Source organism: Ambystoma mexicanum, chromosome 1p (genome assembly GCF_040938575.1).
Source record: "Ambystoma mexicanum isolate Mex_15411 chromosome 1p, UKY_AmexF1_1, whole genome shotgun sequence".
In the NCBI taxonomy this organism is placed as follows: Eukaryota; Metazoa; Chordata; class Amphibia; order Caudata; family Ambystomatidae; genus Ambystoma; species Ambystoma mexicanum.
In genome coordinates this window covers 506,890,685-506,908,510 of record NC_090921.1, presented here as the reverse complement: position 1 = coordinate 506,908,510, position 17,826 = coordinate 506,890,685, and the positions used below count along the sequence as shown (strand labels likewise).

Genomic DNA, 17,826 nt, shown 5'->3' with positions numbered 1-17,826 from the left:
AAATCTTTGTTGTGAGCTGCTGCCGATATTCTCAACATAATCCTGGAACTGAAGCCCAAATTATTTGCCTCTTGATTTTTTTTTTAAACACATCGTGCTTAGTTGTGGCACGATTGCACACAGTTTTCCCAAGACCCTTTTATATGTCACTATTGCTATAATAAAGGGATACATTCTAGAAGAGCGGTTATTGGGGGAGCAACAAGTAGTGTTATGGGCTGATGTATGTGGTAAAGTGACATAATGAACCTATTTTAAGATGAGACCAAGCTTATGGTGGAGGCGTGGGTGATTTTGAAGGGGGGGGTAATAAAATTTTGCATGGTCTGAGTAGGAAGCTGTACTAGAGTGGGCAACGACTGGGGGAAAAGCCTGAAGTATTAAAGGTGGGAGGGGAAAGCACACTGTGTTAAGTGACAGTGTTAATTGAAATAAGGTGCATTAAAGGTCTCTTGCCGTCCATGCAAAAAATTTAAAACCATCTTTGATTGGTCATGTTTAGGTTGAGTTTTGCAAGGCGGAATACAATTATTTCCTTGCTGAAGCTCAGCCCTCAAAGTTTCCAAGCACAGAGGTTATACAAAATAAGTTTCCTTCTTATGTGATTATTAATTTGCTGTTTACATGTGGGTGTAGGTTTCTGAGTCTGTGATACTGAAAGTTGGACACAACTGAAATGTCAAGTCCTGCACATACTGTATCCTAACCACCACATTGCCCTCCTTTAACTGCTCTGCACCATGTACCATTCGTTGAGCCTGGGAACATTTGCAGGAAACCCTGTTTCACAGCAGTTGGTTGGCATTTCCAATCCCCTCCACTCAAAGGGCGCGTGTCTGCAGGAAAGTAATTTTCCTTCAATGATTTGGGTTTTTTGAGGATGCTAAGGAGGTGGAAATGATGCCTTCTGCTCTGCAGCCTTAACCACACAAGGTTGTGCCAAGGGGGTGTTTTTCAGTCAACGTCACTTTTGATACTTGAAGTTCTATGCTTAAGATAATGAAAGCCAGGTCTCTCCTTGAAGTGTGATCGATTCGCCTACAATCATCCTCTGTATCTGCTTTGGCATTTTCAAAGTTGTTTGGGGGGGGGGGGGTTATTTTCATTTCTTTGCTAATTCCCTTCAACCTTAGAGACCACTAGCTCTTTTTCTGGACTTGGGGCTTATGATTCTTTCCTCCTGAGCAATTGGCAACTTTTTTTCCCACTCCTGGGATTTTTGTGTTACCATTTTAGGGAGTCTGACAAACTCCATAGGCAGCTGCTTTTTGTATAGTGACCACAAAGCACCTTGGGTGCTGTGCCACTAAAGTCCCCTGGACTTTTCTAAATGTTTTTAAATACTTTTTCTTGGGTGAACTATCGTTCCCAAGAATAGTAAGATGATCTCGGTTTTGCCTTTCTCTTTGTGGGACCAGCTTACAAACCACCCTATGTGGAGTGTTTGGGGTGTATCTTGATAATTCCCTCTCCCACTTCTCATGTAACATTTTTTTGTAACTTTTTTTGTTACACTAACTTACTTCAAATGGCTGGTGGCAGTGGTTTGATTTTACTGCCAGTGTTCATCTTTACTGCAGGCCGAACCCTCAGCTGCACAACAGCACCTATGGGTGTGCATTTTCTCAAACTTCTTTTTTTTTTTGTGCTGCTCTGTTTTAGTTTCTTCTGGGCTTTTACTCTGTTAGTTGAAACTGCTTTGAGCCCTTTGTGTGTTTTGCCGTTAGCAGGTTTCTGCCCTGAAGCCCGCCCTGGCTCCAGTGTGTTTAGAAAGGCAGGAAGCGATGGAGGGTCCCGAAACTTCCCAGTCCTTTGTCTCTGGGTATTCCAGAAAGGACAGTCGCCCTGCTGTGTGATTGACAGCATAGGCTGTCAATGAATGGAAAATCACATAAGCTATGTTTTTGGGACTAGAGGCAGTCGACCACTGGAGAGGAACATCCGAAGAAGACGGGACGCCAGCAGCACCCTCCTGGACTGCGAAGTGCCCGGTGGAGCCCTGCAGCTGTGTTGACCCTGTTTTTATATTGACTGGGAAGACCTGTACAGGACGAAACCCTCCCTTGGGCTAGTAGCACCAACTAGACTCAATACGAGCTTCCATTTGGCGCAACTCCCGACTTGCTGTGGCTCACCAGAGCTGCAGAAGCCCGTGCCAGGGGCTCCTGGGACCATTGACGAGTGCATCATCTTGCGAAGTCCGAATTCGACAAATCTTTGTGGGCATCCCGAGGACTCTACAGAGACAAGACATCTTGATCCAGATTCCCCTCACCAGAGTCCAGGACCGAGGGAGCAAGCGTCTTCCAACAGGAGATGTTCGTTCTTCATTGATGCAGAGGAAAAGGCACCAAAATACTGAAGTGACGCTGAAACAAAGGAAATCCGTAGCTGGAGTTCCTCTCCTGAGTACTGCCGCAGGAGCCTGCCAGACTTCCTTCCTTTCGTCACCTCGACAAAGGTCCAGGACCAAGGGTCTGCTGAGCTATAGCAAGCAGACATCCAGCCTGAATATTTTTCTTTGAATCGCAGGTATTGTCGGTTTTGGGGTGTCCACCTTTTAGCCATAAGTTGTGCTTCCTATCCTGCAAAGTTCTATTGGTCCACTTTAGAGTTGATACTGACTCACCTGCATGGCCCAACTGCTTGTGCGCTATACAAAGTAGCTCACTTCAGTTACTGTGATTTCTTCTGAACTTACTAACTTTGTCAAGACTTAAATTTAAGAAGTGCATCAGAACTATTGACTTTGTCCAATGACTTTGGCTGTCCTAGCTCCCTAAAGGCACTCCTCTGAACCTACTGACTTTGGCAATACTTGTTCTCTCATATATTATAATTGTGATTACTATTATTGCTGGGATACAAAAGTACCTGCCTCACTTTAGGAGATTTCAATTGTTTTACAAACGGTTGAAAGTATGTTCGCAGTCTTAGTCTAACCTTTCCTTCCTTTGCAACTCAATAACTTAATTGGTAATTGAAAATAAGTGCAATACTGATCTTAACTGAAGTGACATCCGTGTGCTGGATAATGTGTTGGCATAAAGTATGTACCAACTTTTATTGCCCTTTACAAACTGATTCCAAACTTTGAAAGTTACTAGTAGATAAAGCTTTTTAAAGAAAGCTTATTTAAACCCTGTGTAAATTATAAATATTTATATATAACTTTGTGTGAAAGTGTTACTTTGCTACTTGTACTTGCTGATTTTGATTGTATAGCTCTATAGCTCATATTACCCCCTTAAAGGGGAAGTTCACTCAAATTGTAATGTCTCAAAAGATGGGCCATAATCCCAAAAATATATTAAATATGCTTTTAAAGTAAGTTCCTATGTAATATTTTGAGCAAATGATGCTCAAGGTTGACAGAGGGGTGGTGGGGATCATCCATTTTGTTAAATGAAGCAGCCTCCTCTGTTCATGTTAAGCCCTGCTCTGGCGGCAATAATCAAGCAAAAGCCCTTTAATGGGAGCTTTTGCTTGCTGCTGCCAGAGAGCAGGGCTTAACACGAAGAGAGGAGGCCGCCACAGTAATTGGCTTCACTTTAATTTTACGTTTTCTATGCTCCCCAAGCATGTGGAAGCACAGTAAAATGAAAGGCAGAGCAATTATAAATACTTCACCGGCAGAGTTTATCATAATTGCTACGACTTTCCTAAAACAAAAGGCGCTGCAATAATGAATACGTTATTGTATTTATGACAACATTGTATTTATATTGCCGGTCCTTTTGAGTCTCCCAGGCTACCCGGGCTCGGGGGAACTCGGGAGACTTGAAATGAAGGCCAATGTAATCCTAAATACAACTCCGTTTTATTTATAATTGCCTGGACTTTCTCTTTGTTTCCCGGGGAGCCTGGTCAAGCATAACAAAAAAACACTAAGCACTTACTAGCTACACACAGCAGGAAGGATCCCGACTGCATTCTCTGCTCTCCAGCTGTAATAAGCAAAAGCTCCCAGTAGGGGGCTTTTGCTTAATTATTGCAGGTAGAGCAGAGCTTAACACAAGCACAGGAGGCTCATTCATTTCACAAAATGGATGCCTCCTAGTGCTTGAAATGTTTGACTTTGAGCCTCATTTGCTCAATTTTACAAAGGAACTTTCTTTAAAAATATTTTTTTATATATTTTTTGATTATGGTCCGTCTTTTGAGACGATAACATTTTTCAGTGAACTTCCCTTTCAAGATATGTCTGGCTGCTCACTCACACTACCAACTTGTGTAGTACACGCCTATATTAAATGGTGGGTTACCTAATACCAAGCAGATGAGTCTTGTGTAGTCCTCATCAGTTGGACTGCACCCATTCTTACCTAAAGAAAAGTGAAGTCTGAGCAGAGGATGCAGCAAGACTGTCCCTTGATACTGGCTCTGTGTCTGTACTGTTGGCAGTGCTCCAGATAAGATTATAGCAGTGTATTCAGATTTAAATCTGTTTCCCAGTGGGAATGTAAGCGAGTACACATTTTCACGGGAAAATGGAAGTTTTTTGTAATAATTTCATTCATGCACAAAAAACGCCCCTTGAGGTTTGCCCATAATCTCTCTGCCCAAATGGACCCGGTCTTGCCCATCCAGATCTTTTATGTGCAAGAGGAAATCTTAAAAGGGGTTGGGGGGAGGGGGGGTGCGCGGAAGGTGGTGGGGGGGAGGGGAGGGAGACTAGGCCCAGCCCACTTGTTCTACGCAGACTTGCCACATATCAAAGATAACGCCATATGTTATCGGAAAGAATACATACCTATCAGAAAGAATACACCAAGTCCCAGCCCACAGACCAAAACGTGGCCAATACACGCACCTTCTTGCAGTCCCAGCCTTCAACAGAGCCAAAGCAGGTGGCACCAGTTTTGAAGTATTAGATCCTCAAGCCTGGAACGAACTCCCCCTGAATCTCAGAAAAGAAGTATCTTTTACAGTATTTAGGATGGCACTAAAAACCAAACTATTCAATTAGACTGACTACACTGTTAAGCTCGGTCACTTTTCCAATGTAACCGAGGAACACCGTTCTTTTGTACACTGCTGTAAAGTTGGCACGGACTATTCTGTAACATGCCTAACCCACCTGTAAGTAAACATTCTGTAACAGCGCCACAATGCTTTTGGGCCGCTTTATAAATCCTAATAAATATTGTCCATTGTTCCAGCTAGTGTTCTTGGTCAGTTTGGTGGGGATCCGATCCCCAGTAAGCCTATGGTGGGTTGTGCTCCCTTTTGGTCCCTGGTGGGTTGGAGAGCATTCGTGTCAATTAGCATGTTGGCAATGTACAGCAGCACCGTCTTTTTTTTGTACTGCCACGTCGGGCTACACTTACTTTCTCTGGGTTGCGTAAGGCTGTCACCTCAGCGTATGTTGGAGGCTGCCCTCCGGGCTGCACTTGCTGCTCTCCCTCTTACCTTGACTGGCTGCGTGCTGTGAATGGTTTGGTAATGTAACTCAGTGGCAACACGCTTGTCTTGGATGCAAGATGCCGTAGAGCAGCACAAGTTTGAATCCCAAGTCCGTGCTTAGAACTCTTTGGTATTAAGTGCGTTATAAATAACCAACTATTTATTAATGGTGCTACCTTCTTTGCAGATTCGGTTTTAGCGTTGGACCCTGGCATTCCTGAAAAGGCACACTGACACTGGCGAGTGAATATATAATAAATGGAGAATGGCAAGAGGCAAGGGTGTGCATACAAGCATGCTGGCAAAGAGGGTGGGGTGGACAAGAATTGAGGCCCTTGTAGCTAACAGGAAGCTCCCTCTTCCACCATACAATTCTATGGGGGAGGGAATTCCCCTCTACCTTTTGAAAAGGCCTTGTCACTTCAGGAAACCTAGGTTGTATCCTGCAGGCCTCCATTAAAATGGCCTAGATTACCTGATCAGCATGGAAACGTGTGCCTGGGAGAAACCCAAAAGGTTTGAAGTGGTGACCATTTCTTACTGGCTGGCCACCAAATCCTGGATGCATTTTGCCTGATGGTGTGTTCATACCCCAAGATATACCTTGAAGTGGGGTTATCTACACCATCACCTTTGCTTTGGGACATGTAGTGGCTGAGAAAAGGGACGTCCTAAAGAAGGCGAAGGTTCGGCTCCTGCACTCTACAATCGACTGAAGTGCTGCTCCAACCTGCACACTCGAGACCTCAATCCACGACAAGGGGGAACCACACTGGTACTCCCTTGCCGTAAATCTGCGGGCATGGTCCAGTTAGTCAACTCTGGACGTTGTCTCAATGGAATAGTGCATGTAGCATCTTATGTCTTATGTATTGGGTCAAAGAATTCCAACTGCTAAAGGATTTTCTTACCCGTCCTTGAACTGCTGGGACTCTGCTACTGGATTAGCTGCACAGGATCAAAGCCAATCGGTCATCTTTTACAACCATGCTTTTCAAGGTCCTTACACCATCTTGCTTGGCTGGGAACAGTCATCTGTGCTCTCGGTACAGCTGAAACTGTACACTGACCCAGGTTTTACCTCTAACTGGAAGCTTGCTGCCCAACATGTTGAGCCCTAACATGTGCTGACTCTGAATGCAGTTTGATTACTTCTTTTACTTATAGCAGCAAGCTTTTCTTTGTTTGATCCCATTGAGTATATTGGGGTTTTGACTATGCTCTAAAAAACCCAGCAGTACTCTTTTGCAGACATCACTACCTTAAGAGCTCCATGCAAAGGATCTTGGACAATCCTAACTGATGTCCAGGAGGTGAAGTAGAGGGCAGACTGTCCTCTTTTACTTTATTTGTAACACTTAAACTGGATCCCACCTGCCATTTAGCCCATGCCAGCCTTTTTGTTTTGTTGGACCTGGCAGCAAGGAGTGGCATCTAAAGCTTTACAACATTATAACATTTACAATTGCTACTTAGGCCCCCATTACCATATGGGGTAGGGGAGAGAAAGTGAAGATGAGAATCTATATTCAGTGGTTGGTTGTAGTGAAACAGAAAATCTGGTCCTAATGTCATCGGTCCTGTTTTATGTATTTAGAAACTATGCATTTTGAGGCCTTGCATGGTGGGCACTTTAGTTTGAAAAATAAAGAAGATTTAATAATGTAAAATGTAGCTTTGTCTGATCTCATCTACAGGGTTTTGTCTACTGTTTAGTTTTAGATTTATTTTGAAAACTGACAATATGATTGCAGTTATAATTAGATTTCCGTTGTGTAGCTCATATGCCAAAATCACATTACTTAATTCTAATTTCTAACAACACACAAACCTAAAACGGCAACATTCCTTAAATGCAACATTGGGTAAATTAATCCACTCCATCTCGTGCTAAAATGTGATCTCATTTGGAGGGGGTTGCCATTGTGTGCAGCCATGCAAACGATACAGTTAATAATCGCATTTTGGTGAGTAGCTAAATTTGGACCAGCATTGCCCTGAGGGCACTGAAATGTTGGTGTGATTTGAATTTGTCCTTTTTAAAAGTTCCTGTCTGAAGAAAAGATAAGAGGGTCTTATTAAATGTACTGCACTGAGGCTGTTTGCCTCTGTCAATGCTGCTTAAACTAAGTAAACATTTTGGCATTAGTGTTTCTGGATTTTTTTTTAGTTTAAAGTTGGGCAGGGCTTTTTATTTCTGCGAGCCAAAACTGCCATATCCTTGGAAACTGGGACGATGTGGTTTGTTGACTCATTTGCACCTGTGCTTTGGAATCTTCGTTACCTCCCGCACTCTGTGCCATGGCATGATTTACGTGGGTTGGAATTGCTGGGGGCGATCTAGTTACTTGGAACAGCCTGATACCAGGAGTTGGTTTTGACATCAGAGGTCAATTCGTGCCGTAGAAGTATACCTACGTGACACTTGTGTTTTTGAATCTGTGCAAAATGAAATTTTATACCGCTAGAGTCCCAATGTTTAGTTTAAAAGCAATTAGCCAGGAATACAAATTCCCACTCACCTCAGTTCTCCACCTGCAAACGGCACACCTTTTTTATTACTTGCAAAGAGTCACTTGGCAAGTGCATATTCTGAGGCCAGGGACTCGTCTAGAAGTGGGTCATATATGGGTTGATTTGGATGTGGAAGTTGGAGGTAATTGAATACATCATGTTCCACAAATTTAATGGTAGATCCTGCTCACTGCCTAATGCAAGCTACCTAAGCACATCTTAGTTTCTGCTCATTAGTTTATTTCAATCTCTGGAGTGTGCACCCTTCCTCCAAATGCCCCCACCGGCCACCAGGATAGGAACCAAATGTTTAGTGCAGGGTGCTCAACCCACAAAGTATTCTGCACCATTTTGTTCATTAACTGTTAAGCATCTTCACAACTAATTGATGATTCCCTATTGGAATTAAGTAGCTTTGAGATTCATTGACCTTGAGTATTGGGACTAGGATATGGTTGCATTGTAAACGGAGTCCTTACGAGCTGTGCAACACTCAAAGCAGTGTGAAAAAACACCCTTCTTATGTCAAGCAAAGGTCTTCATTACCATACCTATAAATGTAGCCACTAGCTGCAACATGGGAACCAGCTACCCCTGTGTTCTGCCCTGTATCCATGCCCCTACACTTAAGAAAATAATCGTCAAGGTTTTGAAAATCGTGACCCTACCAAAATTGTAACTGCTAGACTGTACTTTCTCGGAGGGTGGCACTCTGACTTATGCCTCTGGCAATGCTGCACTGCTACCCAATCTCAGCAGTTAACCTTTCTTCTGACCTAGCTGTTTTTACCTAGCGGCATACCCAGTTGATCTTCAAGTCATCTGACTTACAGGTTTCTATCACTACCGGAACATTCACTACACCACCAGAGGCTGGGGGCTGCCACCATGGACCACCCCCACAACCGTGCAAGGTACAAAAAAGGCTGGTAGCAAGTGGTCAAACATTCCTGTTCCACCTGCATTTAGATCCTTCTGGGGAGTTATCCAAATGTCTCTGAACCACAATCCCAGCTTTACTATTGCACGATACATAACATTGTGGATATCTCCACATTAGAACCAGTATCTGTATCAGTCATCCATCACCCAATCTAATCTCTCATTGATCCCCTGCGCCCCCCCCCCCCCCCCCCCCCCCCGTTCACCTAAGACAACACAGGCATTGTGGTATTCTGACTATACACTTTTAATAAATTGCACACAAATAAGTATTTAACATACTATATAAATACTGTCTATCAATTTGTATCAGATAATTGACATCCATAAAAATGTACACAATTAAAAGGTCACTGCAACAGGTTACAATATAAAAAAAAATGTAAACTAGTTTTGGCAATGGCAACAGTATAGTCTTTGTGTATATCTGGGAAAGGCACTTGCCAGGCACTGATGTAGTGGGAATAGCTGGCCATTAATGGTAGCAGGTTCAACATGGTCAGAGTACCTGGGCATCTAATAGCAGTTCCTGGCAAATGCCTAATACTTGCACACAAGCCAATGGTGGTTTCTAACAGGACTTCAGTCGAGGGCAAGCTTAGTGCTTATACATATGGTTGAAGGCAAGCCTGGTTGACTTTATTAACACCTATATTGAGTGGCTCATTAACTGCTCATTAACCTCATTAACTGCTCCGTTTAGTTAAACTCTCGACTGCTTAGGAGAAATTACTGGCAGACACTGAGTGCAACGTTTGATAGTCTGGCTTGATTAAAGAAAGCTGAGTTTCTATGAGGTGTTTTGGACGTGGAGGGACATAACTGGGTGGAAATGGCCATGGGTATTCAATGAGTGGGCAAATAATCAACACCTACAAGCTTTGTCACCCTCCTCATATATCAATTCTCCATATCTGTACTCATTTGTTTCGGCTTTATAGGTGGCATAAACTTGGTGGGGGGAGGGGGGATAGCACAGTCCATTTAGTCAATAAGGGATGGAATGAAAAGGGGCAGGTGGGACAACATATAATACCCACAGTAATAAAATCTGAAACCGGACCGCAGAAGCAAACGCTGAACAATCACAGTAATTTCTTAATCTCTGCAACATGGTATACATATTTTCGATATGTGAACCACACAGTAAATTTAGGTTCTAGAGGGGTAAAAAAAAAAAACACAAGCCGCAGGCCAACAAAGGGTACTCTATATTCCATACCAACTCACTCATTGCACTAATATGAAAAATGGATGCATGAAACCATGTAACCAAGCATTTAACGCAGGCAGTTAGTACAAGACTTAAAACATCTATATAATTTCAGTGGCACATGCTAAAATGTGTCTTTTGCCTAACGAACCCCAGGGACCTTAGGGAGACCCATGAAAAATGCCCACAGGCAGGTATTTGCCTACAAGGTCACTGAGGGAGCTCCAGGTAGTTGAGCTGTTGCCATAGAACATAATGGGACAAAGCCAGTGGGCACATCAGCAGTGATTGGGCGGGGGAAAGAAAGGTAAGTACTGGTTCTACCCCCACAGGTTTGGGGACCTCTAATACCAAGACCCCCCTGAAGAGCTCCAGTGCCATGCTCGAGACACTGCCCCAGGAAGGTATCCAGCAAAGTGGATTTCGTGGAAGAAGTTGTTAGGGAGAATTCTCATTTCTGTGCTAATTCCCTTCAACCTTAGAGACCCCTAGCTCTTTTGCTGGACTTTTTTTTTTTTTTTTAAATAGTGAGTGACCCTTTTTTCTTACTCTCGTGTTTTGACTTGATTTGGATTGTGTTTCCTTTGTTTTTGGAGTCTGACAAAACTCCATAGGCATCTACTTTTTGTATGGTGACACGCAGCACCTTCAGTGCAGTCACTGAGAAATCCTTTAGATTTCTCGTAAGGTTTAAATACCTTTTTCTTGTGTGAACTACTGTTCCCAAGAATCGTTAAGAGAAATTGACTTTACTTACTTTTCTCTTTGTAGGTCCAGCACACACCATCTTATGTGGAGTGCTGGGAGGTTACTTGTAGCCCCATTTCCAACCAACTCATGTAAAACATGTTATGATACCCTCACTACTTTAAATGGCTGGTGGCAGTGGTTTAATTTTTCTACCATTGTGCTTTTTTTTTTACTGCAGGCTGAATTTTCTGCTGCAGTATAGGACCCATGGGTGACCATTGTGTCCAAATGGCCCCGGTTTTCTTTTTTGAAATTTTCTGTTTTTGAGGTCGGTCTTGGGTTTTACTCTGCGCGCCAAACCAGCTTTGAGCCCTTTGTGTTGCCTTTGGCGGGTGTACTGAAACCCGCCTCTGGCTACAGTGTGTCGGGAAGGGCAGGAAGTCAGGGAGGTTCCCGAAAATCCTGTTCTTTGTCTTCAGCAATGCCTGAATGCACCCAGTCCTGATTGGCTGGCTGGCTGTCCTTGCAGGACACCCACCCCGCTGTTTGAGTGACCGCTAGGCTGTGCATGAATGGGAGCAACCTGCTTAAGAGGGTTTTGGGACTGAAGACAGTCGACCACTGGGAAGAACAACCCGACGAAGAAAACGTGAACGATGCTTGCTGCATCCTCCTGAACCTTTGAATTTCCCGGTGAAGCCCTGCTGCTGTGCTGAAACTCCTCCTTTTTATGATCGACAAAAGAAGCTCTGTAAAGGGACAACTTCTTCTCTGGGGCTAGTGGGACCAACTAGCCCAGATACAAACTCCATTGGAACACCTACACACAACTGGTGGTACTCATTTTGCTACTGCAAGAACAGATTGCCAGCGGTCAAAAAATCCGTAGTAGAGTGCAACGTATGTGATCCGGCCAGAAGCTCCAGGACACTTCAGAAGACGGACAACCAGATCTCTAGTGCCCTCACCAGAGTGCAGGACTCAAGGAGTGAAGGAATCCCAACTGGTACCCAAGATCCATGGTGGTGCTGTTTACTGAGCGCTGAAACTGCGAAGTGCACTGTTCTGAAAAGACCCTGTAGCTGCCGCCGACCTTCGAATTGCTGCAGCAGGAGTCCCCATACATCCCCCCGACTCAGGCCCAGGAACTGCATTGCTGCAACCAGACAGAAGCCAGCTGGACCACTCTTCTAACCAAAGGTACTGTTCTGACTTGGGGTACTTGCCTCTTTTGTCTGTAGCTTGAATTAGCTCTCACTTGAGATTTACAGTAACTGCTTTTTGCAGAGTTTATTTCAACTCTGACCCCTCGCAAGCCTAACCGCTTGTGACCCAACAGTGATTCCTTACAAACTCTCTAACTTTGTGCAAGCCTTTTGTGCTATCTAAGCGGGGCCTCAGCTCCATAGACCTTGTTCAAATTGACTTTTGGCTGTCCTGGCTCCCTGCAGACTCTTCTGACCCATTGATTTTGATTCTAACTGTCCCTCATAGGTGGTGCGTACGTTTACCTTGTATTGCTGGGAAGGATCTAATCTAGACTTCATTGGAAGATTGAAAAGTGCTCACATGCTTTGAGAAGCTGTTCACCTTTTTCCTTCCCGAACCATTTCCTCGAATTTATGATGTACCAAAAAGTGATACATAAATGCCACTATATGATTGTGTATAGGCAATATACAAATAAACTATGCGTTTAAAATCACTTCAAGGCATGGGAGGGAACACAGGAAAAATACAAACGTGAACATTCTTACAAGGCATTGAACAATAAGATATATATACATTTACAAGGGTAGTCAGTAGTTTCAGTATATACAGAGGTAATTGCGGGGGCACAGCATGCAATAGATGTTACCAAAGGGTAGCCGAAGCTTCATCTTGCTCATGGAGCCATTGTTTTGCACTGTTTTTGAAGGATTGAGGGGAGGGGACATTCCTGAGATCATTGGGTACTTGGCCTGGCGACATTTCAGCTAGTGCAAGGGCTAAGGCAAAGATAAGGGAGGGTGGGAGTGAGGAGGTGGATGGGATGGGAAGGGAAAGGAAACAGAACAGACAGGCATCTAACATACTAGGCCTGATGACATTTTGGATAGAGCCGGAGGAGTGGGTGAGGGGGAGGTGAGGAACAAAACAAACGACTTATCGTACTAGGCCTGACGACATTGGTGCTGGGGAGGAAGAGAAACGAGAGAGGGGGTGGGATACAAACAGTGTATGTATCATACTATGTCCAAAGTGTATAGAGTAAAGAAGGGAAAGGGAGACTGGGGGGGGGCGAAGAAGGGGAGGAGAGAACAGAGTGAGCAGTGAGAAAGAGTGGATGAGGCCAGTGGAGTTGCAGAGTCCGTGATCACACACAATGTTGCAGGGAATAGCAAATGCAAGACAGGATTCAGGATGAAAATGGCACATAATGATACAAGAGTCGGAAGAGTCCACAAAGTCAAAAGCAATCATTTGCAACAACATGGGAGAGCAATGGTGTATCAAGACAAAACTCCTGCAGTGGTATGATGGAGGGTGGGGCAGAGGGAGAGGGCTAAGGGGGATGGGAGGGCAGGAAACGCAAGTAAACAAGAAAGGGGGGGGCATGGGAACGGCACACATCACAGCATGCTTACCTGCTGTCTGAGAAGGGGGTTGAGCCCTGGGTCTTTCTGGTCCGAACAGGAATTGCCTGTTTCTTTGTCTGTCCTTTGGATGCTCATTCGAGAGATGCCAGGGAGGAAGGAACTTTAAGTGGGGAGTGCAAGTGTTATTTGGTACTTGTATTTGTGGATTTCGATGCTACAGCTCACATTTAGCCCTCTTGAGATGTCTGGCTGCTCAGTTACACTACCAACTTGTGTAGTACAGACCTATACCAATAGGTGGGTTACCTAATACCAATACATCAGGACTGAAGCCCGCCAAAGGCAGAACACACAACACACAACAGACTCCAACCCAGTTTAAACAGATTAAAAGCCTAGAATGACTGAACACACAAGAATTGACGAAAAAAGACTGGGGTCATTTTGGAAAAATGGTCTCCCATAAGTCGGCCTGCTAGTACCCTGCACACGAGGTAGTTAAAAGTAGCCACTGCATCAGCCATTTTAGTTAGTGTAACTAAACGTTGCTGGAGAATTGGGATAAGGAGTTACAATGTAACCCCCCAGCAATCCACATAGGTTGGTGTGTGCTAGACCCACAATAAAAAGTTAAGTAAGATGAAGAGTACTACTCTGGACTTCTCTTAATGTTAAATACATTCTCTTGCGTGAACAGATCAAAAGGACTTTTCAGTGGCACTGCACCGAGGGTGCTGTGTATCATTATGCAAAAAGCAGATGCCTATGGAGTTTACAGACTCCAAACAGTAAGTAAACCTAGTCCGAGAAAAACATGAGTGAGTGCCAAGAAGCTCCACTCACTTGGGAGGTTAATCTAAAAGATCCCAGATTCCAGCAAAAGAGCTGCATGTCTCTTAGGTTAAAGGGAATTAGCACAGACACTGAAAATTCTCCCTAAAAGGGCGACCCAAGACCATATACTTCATATAAGGTAAAAAAGGGACATGTTGGGAAGGGGCCTTCTCCTGAAGTCCATCTGGCCATCAAAAAGACATTCAGGAACAAACAAAAAAAATGGGGCGGAGGTGCTGGGTGGTGAAAGCATAATTTTGAGGGTCCATACAATGTGACCATAGAATCGCAAAAATAAGATTTCTGACATAACATGACATATAGCTTCTCTGAGATGTCCAATGGATAGTATAAAGATTTAGCCAGAGAATGGATAAGCAGAAACTACACGCAGCTCCTGGGTCTGCAGCAGTAATCCGTGACCAGGAGCTAACACTGAGGAACTAGTAATTTGCATTTTATGTGGAAGTTGGATTTACATAACACAAACATAGAATTGTATCCATCTTGTGACTCCTTATGCTTTAAATGTTGTTTAGAAGTGTTGTTTATTTATAGATTGTCCCAAATGCGCAGAATTAAATTCACATATTTTTTGTTAGGCATTAGTTTGCCTGGGGAGACAAAAATAGCTCCTGATAACTGTTGGATTTCAGATAACCAGGCTCTTCTAGGCTACAAGCAGGAGCTAAACGTCTCCCAGCTCCCATCAATCTCGAACGCTCCACTGTAGATTTCCGGTTGTTGCTAAGCTGGCCGTTCTCAAAGTAACCATGCTCTGGAATTTAAAGGGGCTTTTTCGTTCTAGGGTATATTGTTGCATTGTCGTCTCAATAGTTGGTAGAAGCGTTAACTAAACGCAGTGTAACGGTTGAGGTTTGCTAAAATTATGCGTACTGCTGTGAGAATGAGTACATTTTATTGTAATTAAGACTTTTTTTTTTTTAACTAAACTTCGCATGGAATAGTTTCTTACAGAAACATGTTGATACTTTGCCACATTTAACCACTAGTTAGGATGCCTCACCCACTCTGGGACTCTTTGTACATGGGAGATAAGTGGGAGGTTGCATTCTTAGTGGTCGTTTCTGCCTGCAGTATTTCTTTAGTTGCAAACTTTTCCGAAAAAAAAACTGTACAATATTGGGTATGCAGTCCAATTCACATTTGAATCAGTCTTGCATCCTTAGCTTTTCCCATACTACCTTTGCAGAAATGCATGCAATCTCTCCCATGTGTATTGTCCGTTGCATCTACACATATATTCTTTTTACCTTCAGATTGTTGCATATTTTTCTAAATCCGGCATGAACATTTCTAGGGTATCCGGCTCTGTAGATCCTCTTGTGCATCTTTGAGGCTTACTTGGTTCTGGCAATTTGTTCTTTGCCAAGAATTTACATGCATGCTTTTAGGACTAAGGGAGACGGACCCTTGTAGATTCCTGGAGCAGGTTTCCATTATCCCCACCTGCCAGTCATCTGTTTCTCTTCATTCTGTTGGATCCAAGCATTAGTAGTTTGCTTTAAAGGTGCTCTGATTTTTGTCTAAGCGTATTGGTGGCCAAGTGGGTGGGGGAGGCCTCCATCACTTTGGATGGCTTGATCTGATTCCTGGTGCGACTAAAAAACTAACGGCATAGGTGAACATCAAATGATTCAATATTAAAATAAGAGTCAGTGCAGTGTTTCCATCACCAATGCCCTTCTTTCATTTTTCAAATGCTAGATCTTGGAGTCAGAATTATGGTGTGAAATGCATCAGTTGTGGTTAGTCATTGGTTTTGACCTGATATTTGAAAGATGAATAGAAGCCTTCTTATATTTAAGAGGCCAATAATGGAAACGTGCGGGATATAACGTTCCTGCAAGTGGCGGTTTCTCATTCAGTGCATTTTTTGCGGGAGATTCTTTTCAGAGTTATATATGAAGGGGTCTGAGATAAGAGTGAGTACAATTTACTCCCCATTGTAACTTCTGTGCTCTTAAGTCCTTCAAACCCCTTCAATGTTACAAATTGCCCACCTTTCCCTATGCTCCATGTGCATGCATATGTGATTTGTATAGCCAGAAAAAGAATGGCTAAGCAGGCATTTGGCATGTGGAAGAGGGGCTTGACATGGATAGGACCATGCATGCGCTAGGTTTTATTTTTTTTGGCGTTGAGGTGTGCTTCGGTACTGTCCTTGAAGGGAGGACACCCCATGAGTATGAGCAAAGGACTTAGAATGCAGGAGTTACTATGGTGAGTAACTTGTACTATGTATGCAACATAAGCCCCGGTTTAAAGCTAGTCAGTCCTGCAGGGTTCAGATTCTGGCATCTGACCCGACAGGTACTTCTTGCTGTCCCTGGGCCGTGGTCACCAGATACACACTTGTAATCTTTGTGCTTTTCTTTTAGGTCGATCCCTCAAGCTGCAACCACGCCCATGGAAGAAGCCCTTTGAATCAAGAGATCCCTCACTCCATAGCAGTCCTACAGTTGAGATGGGAGAATCTGACGAATCCCAAGACTGCATGTCAGCATTTGCCTTCTTTGTGCAGGCTTGCCAGTCTGAAATCCGCAGACGGCACCCCGGTGCCTCAGTTAATGTTGCTGCATTATCGCGGGCTTGCACTGTGCGCTGGCGGAGCACATCACCCAAAGAGAGGGCCATGTTTGAGCACCTGGCCCAAGGGGACAAGCAACGGTGTGAACTGAAGAAGACTGCACCTGTACGCAAACGGCCCAAGCGCCGGCGAAAGAAGGATCCCAACGCACCCAGGAAGCCACCCACAGCCTTCTTCCTGTTTGCCTCCAAGAACCGGGCTGAGGTCAGGGAGCAGTTCCCTGGCATAAATTTTTCTGAGATCTCCAAGATGCTGGGGCAAAAGTGGTGGCAGCAAAGTCCTAAGGCAAGGATGCCCTACGAAATACGAGCGGCTGCCTTGAAGAAAAAGTATGATGCTGAAGTGGCTAAATACCAGAGGAGTAGGGCGTTGCCTCCCAAGGAGGGAGCACTAGATGAAAAAAAGTGTGAAGATATGCATAAGCTTGGGGAATTCAACAGAGGGTACGAGGAAGAGGAGTTTGAGAAGAAAGTGAAGCATGAAGTTGGGGTGGCTGAGGGTGAAAGCAGGGTGCTCCTTTCTGAAGAGCCAGAAGAAGAGGATGGTGATGAGAGCGATGAGGGATATGAAGATGGAAGTGGTTGCTTACCATGGGAGGAGCATGAGGGAGGACGTGGAAGTATTGAGGAAGGGAGAGCATGAAAATAATTAAAATAAGAAAATGTGGCTGAGCTGGAGCACCTTGTCCGCCACCTTCCCTGCCACTCCTGTACCCTCTTCTTAGGACCCTAAGCTGTTTTCTTTAGATTTGAATTTTGTGAGCCCTGGCACATACAATGCAGTTTCTGCAGACATCTGTGCAATCCTGGACAGGTGACCTTTTTAAGCATCATCCTTTGAGTCAATACTAGCTGCCTGTGTAAAAGACTATGATGTGATGCAGAGATTTGAATCCTAGTTCACTGCTGCATTCGATTTTTCACTTTTTTGTAATAAAATGATGGTCTTAAAATAAAATTTGCTCTGTTCTCCATAGCTCTGCAGATATTTTAATCACTTCCAGCTCTTCAAGGTAGTATAAATGTTGGACAATGTGT

At 44.0% G+C, this 17,826-nt stretch overlaps 1 protein-coding gene across 4 annotated transcripts in view; it reads left to right on the top strand.

Annotated features, from left to right (window-relative positions):
• The window catches only part of HDGFL2 (HDGF like 2), a 945,069-nt gene that overhangs the window by 142,896 nt on the left and 784,347 nt on the right, over positions 1-17,826 (top strand). The window contains exon 8 of one of the 4 annotated variants that reach the window (XM_069649367.1): positions 16,581-17,764. The exons of the other annotated variants lie outside the window; for them this stretch is intronic. Within the exon in view, the coding sequence (XP_069505468.1) occupies positions 16,581-17,431 (851 nt within the window). The 3' untranslated portion in view covers positions 17,432-17,764. Of the gene's footprint in view, positions 1-16,580; positions 17,765-17,826 lie in introns of those variants that run through there. 4 annotated transcript variants of the gene reach the window in all.